We start from the raw sequence: 12130 nt of genomic DNA, 5'->3' as shown, positions 1-12130 counted from the left end.
GCATCTGCTAAATAACAAAAGTTTGAAAAAAACACAAAGAATAGCAACACACATTAAAGAGTTGCATGATCGTGCCTTAATGTTAAATGCAAGCTCGTATTGCTGTTTGTCACCGTTGCATTACTGTTGTGCTTGTTTGGACACACTTCCTGTGCCTGCTCCAGTCTTCCTCTCGGGGGGCCACATACTCACTCAGTGACATGATTGCATCTGTGTTACATTGAGAGCAGCAGAGCCGGCGTCCTCTCCTCCTCATCTCCAACTTCCCCTTCTGCAGCTGCCGGGGCTAACAAATAGCTCTAGTCTAGTCCATCTGCAACGTCTTTGATACACAACTCTGCGCCCCCCCCCCCCCCCCCCCCCCCCCCCTTCCAACCATGCTTCTGTTAACTGTATTCCACTGTCAAACGCTGTCTGTTATATAAATCGACAAATTCCAATATCTGTCTGCCATCGCTACAAAAGGCTAAAAGATTGGCAGCAGAAAAGACTCCCGAAGCTTCCCTTATCGCAGACTTCCAAACTGTCATGGAGGGATTTTTTTCTGGATAGATCTTGATGATGATGAGGGGTGGGACAGAGGTTTATGGGGAGTGAAGGTGTCTCAGAGTACGAGGTCGGGAGGATGGGCGGGAGGGGGGGAAGGAAGTGGGTGTAGAAATCGGAGTCAGGAGAAACGTAAACAGAATGAGTGGGTAATCTGATGGTGACACCCCTCCCAACTATACCCCAACCCAAGAGGAGAATGCTTTCTTTTCAGAGCTCATAAATACTGCCTGGATTACGCTGTATAGACGGGCCTGAGGTCCATATTACACTCTATAAGGCACTTCTTCCCCTCCAACACACACACAACCTCACACACGAATGCAGACACACGAATGAAGTTATCAACACACATAGACACGCACACAATGCACTTTTGAGACATGCAAGTCAACCAAGGTAGTGATTAATACGAGCTGAAGGATGTTTTCAGGCATCTTAAAAAAACTTGATCTGTAGGATTATTTTCCACAACATTTTGATCTTGGCTTTTTCCTTCAAACTGCTGCGTTTCTTATTCTGGCCATGTGTTCTTGTTGAGGTGAACATTTCATATGCTGAGGTTGTAATATTAGCTCTGCTGTTCAGCCGCTCACTTTTCACACATGGTCTGTTTTCAGCAAACCAGGTCGCTGAAAACAGTGCATGTTTAATAATAACAATAGTTAAACAGAAAAGTATGTTTAAAAATTGTTATGAGCCATTATTCTGTTTCGTACTCTTTGGAGGTATTTTTTTTTTACCAGAGATACAAACAAGTGTCACCACACTGTTTGTAATATTCCTCATACTACAAATTGCAAGTACTTTCATTAGTGGGCCATGGGCAGCCATTTATTTCCATGGAAATCTTCAAGGTAAAAATAGAAATACCTTAAATTGTGAAGTACAATTTACTTGCTAAATCAAGTCACCCAAACGTGTTATAAACATATGGTTTTGAGGAAAATAGCTGAAATGCTTGAGGAATTACAACCTAATACTTATCTTCTTGGACTGTTATTTCCTCTTGGAGGACACCAAGTGAGGAGATAATCCTTATTTGGATAAAGGAAAAAATGAGTTCCTGGTCTGTCATAAGGTAGTAGTCACTGTCTTTAACTGACCACATAGTGATATTAATCTCAAACACTTATCTCGAAGCCTCACATTCCATCGATTGGATAAGCAGTTTGATATCATTCATCTTGAAGGTGTTCTAGTTCCTAGACACTTTCTTGAAAACGTCAGACACAAATTGAGATATTGTATTTCTTCTGGCACGTTCTGTGGCAATGATGAGAGAATGAAGCATTCTACTTGAAATGCTAGAGGTTCAATACAAGAAGCATAATGAAGAACACAATTGATTTAAATGAATGCCCACTCATACATACAGTTTGTTGGACAAGATTAGTTTGAATTTGTTCATAAGCTTATGCCGATGTGTGATTTACATCAGAGCTGTGGCTTGTTGAACAGCAGCTGCCACTTAGTTAGTTTTGCTCCAACATTTGATTTTCTTTGTGCATTTTCTTTTTCAGGCATGCTTTGTTTATGGTATCTCTAGATTTAAACCTCAAGTGTGTGTTGCTTGAGATTGGATGTGTACCTTAACTATTCGCGTGCTATACACGCCTTCTATACCATTTTTGGCCATTGTTTTGGTGGTTACCGCGGCGATTTGTCCCTGGTCAATAAGTCAAAGGATGAAGATTCAGTTACTAAGTTCAAACTAAGATCAAACTTAACTGAATGAGATAATAAACGATCAGCTCATGAAAGAGGTGTCATAATATTACAATTAGTTCACTTTTGGTTCTCATAAAGTTAACTCGAAAAAGTCGGAGAGAAAAAAAAGAACGCTAGGAGGATTCCTGTTGGTTGGTGAGAGAAAAAAAGAAAGAGCAGAGAAGGATTGTCATTGGCTGGTGTGCATGCTTTAGTCTGAGCTTTAGTGTTTCATAGAGGTAGAGGGCGGGCCTGCTGAGCTCCGCTCCCGCCTCCTTCATCTGGTTCTATTTAAGGCCTCCAGTGTCGACTTGTATGATTGGCGTACGTTACTCCCCGCCCCCCCACTCCTCTTTCTCCAACTCCGGCCCCCCGACCAGAGAGAAGGAGGCTTTCAGCAGACTGTTTATTTTCCAGAGGAAACCGTTTCTCTTTGCCTCTGCACTGTCCAGTCCACAACTGGGTCACTAGTTCCACTCCTCCTCTTCCATATCAACCGCTCGCTTTCCTTCTTTCCTTTCCTCTCCCTCCTCTTTCTGTTCTTATGTTCACTGTCCTCTTGTCCACTTCTTTCTCTTTTATTGACTTCGCCTTCTCCTCGTCGCAACTGTTGTTGGACTATACACGGACGCAGGGGCCCCTCGACATTACCAGATGGGATCTTCTTCCGAGCCAAGCGCCTGATGCATTGCGTTGTGGAGAGAGGCCTTTTCTCTTCCTCCTCCTCCTCCTCCTCCTCCTCCTCCTCCTCCTCCTCCTCCTCCTCCTCCTCCTCCTCCTCCTCCTCAGGTCCCTGGGTCTCCCTGGTCGCCCCTTGATGTTGGGCTGGAGATAGGGAGGAGGGACACCTCTCTGGGGCCAGACGGGACTCGGCGGGCGGAGATGTGCTGAGTGCCTCTCTGTCACTGGCCGAGGAGCCCCCCAGTGGTCGACAGGGCCGATGGCACAGCGGCCGGCGCCCGTCGCGGGCCGCCCTCGGGGGTCCGTGTCCGGCAGCTGGCTGACGGCGTGCTTCTTTCCGTCCACGCCAGGTCTGGACGCGTCCGACCCCATGCTGCTGGAGCAGTACGTGGTGGTGGCCGGCTACGAGAAGCAGGAGCCGGCCGAGATCAGCCTGCAGGCCGGGGAGGTGGTGGACGTCATCGAGAAGAGCGAGAGTGGTAGGTGACGGCAATGACGACAACACACACACACGCACGCACGCACGCACGCACACACACACACACACACACACACACACACACACACACACACACACACACACACACACACACACACACACACACACACACACACACAGACACACACACACACACACACACACACAGACGTTTACTGCGTACAGTTAGGGGCACAAAAGACATGTGGTGCGCAAATGACAAATCCTCACGTGCACACGCGCATACACATTCATACAACAACAAATGCACAAAAAAAAATCCTGCAGGTTGGCCTGTTTGCCAGCTGTTATCCAGGCCCTCTACGGAACACGTTCAAGCACTTTTGTTTAAACAGTGTTTGATTCCAAACCCTGATGCAGCCCCTCCCCTGTTCTCCTTATCTCACCCTTCCTCTCCCACTCTCTTGCTCCCTCTCTCTCTCTCTCTCTCTCTCTCTCCCTCTCTCTCTCTCTCTCTCCCTCTCTCTCTCTCTCTCTCTCTCTCTCTCTCTCTCTCTCTCTCTCTCTCTCTCTCTCTCTCTCTCTCTCTCTCTCTCTCTCTCGTCCTCTTGCCTGTCTTGCTCCCCCCTTTTTCTCTCTCTCACCCCTTCTTTGTCTGCAGACCCTCTCTTGCTCATGTCTTATCCCCGGGTTTGCGCCATGCTTCGGTCAGCAGTCAGGCCCCCCCCGCCACTGTTGTTGGTTTAGGCTGGGGTCCAAGCTGTTGCCTTTAGCGGGAGGAATGTCCTCTAGGCTTATTCTAATTATTTTGCTTTACTTTAATGGAAAGCGGGGAAGACATAGAGGGGGCTTTACAGATGCCAGCTGCAGAGAGGCCTGACTCAGCTGGTTTCGTAAGACATGAGTAGAAACACATTGGGAGGACGTTGATGTCGTCAAGTTTAGGAACACAATCGTCTTTGCACAAAGCACATAGCATCAGCACTAATGGTTGTTTTATTTTGATAACGTTATTTTGTTACTACAATTGTTTGGTTTGACGGTGGTATGAATTTAAAGGAATAAAATTAAAACACGTTGCTATTATTGATGTTGGGCCAAATCGGTTTATTATCTAACACCATATGGTATGAGGCATGCTGAGGAGTTTTTTTAATAGTACTGACTTCCTGGATAGAACACAGCTCAATCGTTGATCATTCCCAGTGTTTCAATGCTATAGCCAGAAAAGGAAAAACCTTTCCGACGTTTCCCTTTTCGGAACATTTATCATCTGAAACGGTAGAGTGACCTTATGGTGGTGGGATCCGCCAAGGAGGACTGAAAAACAATCTCTTCAACGGCATGCTCCGAACGTAAAGAAAAAATATGAATCGAAGTCAGAGGGCTTCTGGGAGAGATATAAATTGCAGGGGAAAAGTGGAAATGGCGATCGGAGGCGGCTGGGATGGGTTAATCTCAGCGTGACTGAAACCCCATGCCCTCCTCGGGAGGCCTTAAGGGAGCGGTAATGGAGTGGTTTCTGCTTTGAAGTTTTACATGGCCGGCCGGCCCCCAGTTTGCAAGTTTGTTTTCCCTTCCTGGACCTAAGAAGGACCCAATCCCCTCCGCGGGCGGTGGTGGTGGGCGGGGGGGGGGACCACGCTTCAGGTTGATATTCAAACACCTTGAAGTCTGTCTTTTCTATACAAGACCTCCCCTACAGGATGTGTTTGAATGTGGAAACTGTGACCCCTTGTGCGTTCAAGCAGAGTGTGCGGCAAACTGTATATTTTAGCTTTTGATCGCCCTGCAACTCAAGCACTCACTTTTTGAGGATCTTGCTCGGGTTATGATCCGTGCACAGTAGGAAAGTTTCAGTGGCTCTACAACCGATTTATTACCCAAACCGTTCCCGGTCAGTTTCTTTTTTGTTTCCATGGAGGAAAATTGTGTTTTCATACCATATCTCTTTCCACTTCCTTAAGCTATCTTGCTATTAAGTAATAATTGCCTATTTATTTATTGGAGTTACTTGCCAGGTTTCCTAAACTATTGGTTTGTAAGACAACTGAACTGTTAAAAACTGCAGTTAAAACCAAAAGATCCAATGTCAATCCATCTTAAAATTCATCTTAAACACCTTTGACATATTTACGAGGCACCAATGGACAATTTCAGTGTTTGAAGTTACAGTAAATACAACCCCCGCCCTCTTACATCTTGCTGCAGGGGTTGCTTCCAAGAGCAATGAACTCAGGGCTGAACGTCACTCTGGAGATGAAGGCAGGCCTAAAGCTGGATTGGTGACACAGATCAAACTCAAGCCAAAGCAGCAAACACTAACAATTCTAGGTGCAAAGCCATCAGGTTTAGCATCCGTTCTTCTTGGCAAGATCAACCGGTGTGCATTGAAAATCCTTTCCGACACTCTTACAGATGTAATCAGTTAAAGTAGGGGGATAATAAAAAAGAAAAGACCTTTGAATTACCTTCCATTGCTTTCTTGATTACTAGAGGGTGGATTTGTTTCCGAGGAATCACAGAGCTGTGCTTAAGCAGGCAATTAGTTATCAATAGAATCATCCATTCATGACAGTGCACTAGACTGTACTGTATTCACCACAACACAATCACTTTGTTTGGAAAACGTCCAAGATAGAAATAAAACATTGAAACACCAATGCACATTTTTACTTCACTGAGTTATCCCGAGCCAAAGTTTGCCTCACCTTTCAGTGAAGCTGCTATATACAGAATGTACACCATGCTGTGCCTGTGATTGTTTAGTGTGGTCATAGATTTTCCCTTACCTTAGATTAGATAATATATGCCTTTGACAGGGCACTGAATCTAGGTCAGGGCTTTAAGCAAGCTCAGCTTTCTCTGTTTTCCAGCTTGCAGACCCCGGCCAAGGCAGGACTTTCCATTGCGCTAGTCTGATGAGGACGTTTTTTTGTTTGGGTTCTTGGCCTATTCTGCATTAGTTGCTTTATTGTTTTTATATTGTAATGATTCAATGTGTTCATTTGTGGATACAACGTTTTTCAATACAGTCCACTGTTGATTCTAGATGCAGTGCTATTAGTGCCAAGTTCTGGGACCTAGTATGCAATTTTTCAAATTATGTATGTTTGCATACTTTTTTGTTTGAGACATGCTCTATAGTTGGTATTTTATGGAATATAAATTGATATTATACCTATTGAAACCAAATCAGCCAAACATCCCTCATGACTCCATAAAGCATGTTGCCTAAAGCTTCCTACCGTTCCTCCTTGTTGGTTCTTTCTTGTCCATTTTCCCAAGTTTGCCAGGAGAGAGCGAGGCGCTTACTAGAGAGCAGAGAGAGTGCTGGGTCAAACTCGAAGGGAATATGGAAAAATCCATTTCCTGCCAAACGTAGCGCTTCATGGAGGTTTATTCATTACAATGGTTTAATGTATCCTCCAGGATGCCTCCAGGGCTTACGTTATATGGGACTAAACGCGCACCGTTGTTAAACTGTAGTACTTAGCACCTGGCTATCAGGTCAGTTGAAAAATAATTGCGGATAATCGCAACTTTCAATTCAATTTAGAGTTCATGTTATTTTGCAGGCTATCCCTTTCGCCTTTGGTCCATATTCAGAGAGAACCCCTTTTGAATGAAGTCATGAAGTCGTCTGAATCCGAATATGCCAAATTATCTTATGGAATGTCTGTGTTGGAGAAGACAGCCCTGATCGCTCAGACCCTCAGGCATCCCCCGAGCCGCCCTCAGCCAGCGCTCCAGTACCACCCGGTGTATCTGCGGTAATTGGGGATCTTTGAAATCCATCCGGAAATCCTTTTAGTGGGGTAGGGTAGTTTAGTGGAAAGGCTACGGTGTTCCACTCCTTACTCAAAGGTACTGGGATCAATCCCACATTTCCACAACATACTATCCTTGGGCAGGATGCCCTCAACCCTGTAGTGGCTCCTGAAGGGCACATTTCTTCATGCAATACAGTCTCGTCTTTTTGGTCTGATGAGGAATTCAATCCATCACACCCACACATAGGATTCGACCATGAAGGTAAACCCACTCTCTAAGGTTCGAGGGTGTGCAGGCGAAGCCAAGGATTTCTGTGTCTCCGATTCGCAGAAGCACATAAAAAAAAAAGAGCAAGGGAGAGAGAAAGAGAGATTGCCATGAGGGGGTTCATTCAGAAGCTGAGAAGGAGGCGAGAAGGAGGTGAGGTTGTTCCTTAGGTCAACATCAGCCCTTGAATATTCTTGAACAGTCCTTTTTGTGCCGTCGTTCACTTCCCCCAGTGTAGAGGAGCGACCCAGGTAATGGAGTACTCTGGTGTGTCAGGAAACACAGTGGAACAGTGTGTATGTTTGTAGCTAGATATATATCCCACTTTCACTCTGATAACAGATACTCTGTTAATAAATAGAAGAAGCTGGGGATCAATGGGTTTGTTTTTTTCCCTTCCTGCAATGCGCTCTACTCCTGACAGCGGTGTTACATATCTGCTGACAAACTGAACCACTGCATTCCTTATCACTGAAGAACCTGACCTACAAAATAGAATAGAGCACACAACACTGACTGATGCTGCTTAAAGTAAAGCTGTGATTTATCCTGCAAATGCACACTAAAATCAATCCACACCTAAACAATTAAACTACAACTTTGGTTTGTTGCTTCCGCTATGGAGTGTAATGCAGGCAATCTACAATTCTAGTCATTCATAATTATGGATAAAGCCTGACAATATGTATCAGACAGATATTGCTATTTATTAATCCTATTGGTTGATTCATTGACCAGGAGGAAATGGAGAATCTGGAGTTCTGCTCACTCTTTCTGGCTCAGCTGTAAATCTGTTGTTGATTACAGTAAAAAACGGCGGCCGGGGTCTTTAACTTGATAGAGTTTCCAGATGGCAGGTACCGTATGGTAGACAAATGAGACTAAAAGGCTCCTCTATGTCTCTCTCTCTCTCTCTCTCTCTCTCTCTCTCTCTCTCTCTCTCTCTCTCTCTCTCTCTCTCTCTCTCTCTATCTCTCTCTCTCTCTCTCTCTCTCTCTCTCTCTCTCTCTCTCTCTCTCTCTCTCTCTCTCCTATCTCTGTCCTCTAACTAGATGTGCAGAATATAGGCTAAATAACCGTAAGCAGACAGTTTTATCGCTTGAACGTCTCGGGCTCGGCATAGGCTGACGTCACCCCAGTTTCCCCCCGTCCAGAATATCCAGCCAGTTATTCCACCCTTCACAGCTGTATAACTGTAACACACGTTACTCCATACTTATTAACAGTAAGCTCACAATCACACATTCAAACAGGAATTCAGGGCTAAAGTGGATTATTATATATTTGGTTATTATACCTAGCAAGAGTTTCTTGCTCTCTTGCTCTCAAGTGACAGGAAGAGCTGTCTTTGTATTCACTGTTGTTATTTACACATTATCTCCTGGTTGATACACTTTTGTTGATGGTCTTGTTGATTTCTGTTTAAGGATGTACCTAAACCAAGACAAAGTCCTGCATGTCTCGTCGTATAATCAGCCGTCATGACCTTTAACCTGCTGTGTCTCCCCCACATCAATCTGTAGTGCGCTGGGGTCGCTCTCTCTCTCTGCACACTCATGTCAGACCCGATGGCGTTTTCTTCTCTGTCTGAAGTTGTGAACATATTAGTTTCATGTGTGTGGTTAGGATCTCAACATTCTGATGTTTATGATGTATATGAAATAACTTTGGGGGGAAGAATCATATTGTTGTATTCAAGCCATGATCACGTCAGGAGGAGAGTTAAAAGGCAAAAATAATAATGCTGATCTCAGAACCACAAGCTGTTGTGGTTCTACCCTCGCAGGGAAGTAAATGCATTGCAAAGAAGCTGCCCAATGGTATTTCTCATAATACCAAGGGTTCAAAAAAGTCAGAATGTGCAATGCTGTAATGTAAACATCGGTCTGGCTGCATGACTTTTTTTTTTGCATATCTTGATACAGAACAGACAGAAAGCAGAAAACCTCCCGTCAAGACAATATCTCCCTTCTGGGGGTGTTAACATTGAGTGGACACACACACACACACACACACACACACACACACACACACACACACACACACACACACACACACACACACACACACACACACACACACACACTCCCCTGTACATTCACTTATCCATGTGCACCTACATGAACGCAAGCTAACACGCACACAAAATATTCCTCTTCAATCTTATTCCTCCCATAGCTGAACATCCCTACTACCCAGAAAAACGTATGTTAGAGACAGTGCATACTTCTGCTGAGGTCATCTTTCCCATTCCCGTAGTTCTGCGCATGATCTGCCTCAATACCTTTTGGCTCTCAAAATGTAGCATAAATAAGTCCCAATGCTATTGGGTCGAATCTAATTGCTTGTTTGAATTAAGGCTTATAATGAAAGACATATAGCAGACCCTGTGTTGAATCGTTTTTTCTTTTAATTGCCCTGATTCCCACCTGCCCAATATAAGCCTGAGCCAGGAAGTCATCAGGGTTGTAATGGGGCGTGCCAGCTTTTTGCTCTACGTTCTTTTATGGTCTCTTTTAAAGGTTGAGTGAACTCAGCCCAAGCACCTGCCGATAGGGGGGCAGGAAAAAATAAAACCGTGGCGGTCCAAGCCATCAATAACATTGCATGTTTACTCAGCACTGTCCAGGTGACCCCGTGAATTTGTGCTGTATTCTCATTCAGACGTTTGAGCTGAATGCTTTCAATTTAGTGGAGAGGGTGTTTACTTACATTTGTACCAGTGTCAGTACCAGTTTGTAAAACGTATGTTGAAGGGGAACTGCTTTTCCCATGATGCCATGGTAGTGTGAGAATTGGATTTTGCAGCATAGCTAGAAATGTTTATTGGCTTTGGACAAGACGCATTGGCTTTGGAAGAGACTTTCCACTTTTTTCTTCCCTAAGTGTAATTATCTGTAATTTACAAACGTGTTTTTCTTGATTTCCTGCCTTTAAAAGGATGCTCTTTGTTTGTGTCAAGTATAATCGACAGCAGTCACATTACATGAATGTAACTTTTTTGGTGATGGATTTTAGATTGTTGAATCTTTAAGCTAATGTTTTTCCCTCAAAGTAGAAGAAAATATTTAGTAAAAGGGTACAGTCAGTAGTAACAAACTGGTCAAAATTCTGGGGGTTCCGAGATTTCTGAGACCAGTGATGGAGTATTAAAGTTGAGCAGCACATTACACGGCCTGTTATGTTCTTGATTCCTGGCCAACACGGGGCTCAGTTTCAGACACAGCGCAGGTATTCTCGCTCCCCTACCCACACTAAACACCCTAAACCTGAGTGCATGAGTAGAGTGCAGTAATAGAGTGCAACTTCACAACTGATGGTGGAGCTATCCCCCCTTTTTGTCAGTGTCAAGTTCGGTGGTGTTCAATGGCAGCAAGACAATTGTTCTCAAACCCCAATAAATTGGTGAGATTTTAGTGAAAGGAGAGCCCATTGAAATCTCCCTTTTTTGTTTCATTACTTTCCATAAAAAGTAGATGCCAATTAAACCCAGTTCTTTGTTTGTTGGTTTATTAGGGCCTAAAGAATATGCCATTGCGTCAGACATCACACTTGGACCATGGATGGACATATTTGATGACCCTTAACCCATTGTAAAACATTTATTCTTTAAAAGGCAGTATTAGCATGTGCAATGCAGCATCTAACATCTACTCTTGAGAGTTGTTGAGAGAGCTGCATGCCTTATTGTTTTGTGTTACCACTACAAACGATTTGTCTGCGGTGTCTGTTTGTCACAGTCAAGAGTAACACACAAGTGTGTGAGGTTGAAGGGAGACTTTAATGGACTTGTTCTGCTTCGGTCTTTTTTGTTTCATAATACATTTTCGAAATGTCCACCGATTTTGTTTGGAGGGAATTGCTGTCCTCAGGCCTTGCACAATAAAAACTAAATTATGAAATTATGTCTTTAATGAAACAGTGCTGTTGTGTGTATGTTTTAAGTCATTTATCAGTGTATCCCTGGCGCCAATGTTCAACATATGATACCACTCCAAACCAAACAATAAGACAATTGCAAAATACAAATTTGGGGCCAGTTTTATTAGCCCAGTTGGTCACACCCATTGATTCATGATTGATACTGATGGAAAGCAGGTTCCTAGAATGCTGTTGCTTTATAAGATACCACAATTGTCTTCCCCTCTGATGTTTTTGGCTCTGCAGCCGAAGACTATCAGTCCGACTCAATTCAAGTTCTCTACATGTCCATTGCTAATTAATTTCACTGCTCCAGAAAGATGTTTCCAATGATCTGCCCAGAGACCAACACAGTGGGCACAGGCTCAAATGATGACTCAGAGGGGTGAGAGAGATACATAATTGGATCAGCACTGTGCTCATCTTCCAAGTGTAGCTGCGGTTTTACAGATATCAAACTGCAGATATATGAATTTAATAGATAGTGTACGAATTTATCTAGAAGACATCATTGATTAATTCATGTGCAAGATGAGCTCATGCCTTGAAGTTACAGTTTAACTTGCGTAACCGTGCTTAGTTTTTATCATATGGTTTGTCTGTAGACGCATGAGTCACTAGATATGCGCTGGCTAAGTTAGCCCTGATAGCAAAGCTTAGCGGGGAATTTGTGTGTGATTCACATGACATGCTACATTAGCTCTATCATAGAAAGCCAACATGCAGCATGTCCTAGATCTTATCTGTCTGCAGATATATGTGACGATACAATAGCCTGCTAGGTTAGCTTGC

General features: G+C 43.9%; 1 protein-coding gene across 3 annotated transcripts in view; it reads left to right on the top strand.

Moving 5' to 3' along the window:
* LOC115559768 (SH3 and PX domain-containing protein 2A) overlaps nt 1–12130 on the top strand; it is a 46924-nt gene that overhangs the window by 22770 nt on the left and 12024 nt on the right. For 2 of the 3 annotated variants that reach the window (XM_030378832.1, XM_030378831.1), the window contains exon 7: nt 3288–3416. In XM_030378832.1, the coding sequence (XP_030234692.1) occupies nt 3288–3416 (129 nt within the window). Of the gene's footprint in view, nt 1–2412; nt 3417–12130 lie in introns of those variants that run through there. The other variant, XM_030378833.1, reaches the window with a different exon arrangement.

Source organism: Gadus morhua, chromosome 15 (genome assembly GCF_902167405.1).
Source record: "Gadus morhua chromosome 15, gadMor3.0, whole genome shotgun sequence".
Classification (NCBI taxonomy): Eukaryota; Metazoa; Chordata; class Actinopteri; order Gadiformes; family Gadidae; genus Gadus; species Gadus morhua.
The sequence above is the reverse complement of the archived record's forward strand: the minus strand, read 5'-3'. Positions and strand labels throughout refer to the sequence as shown.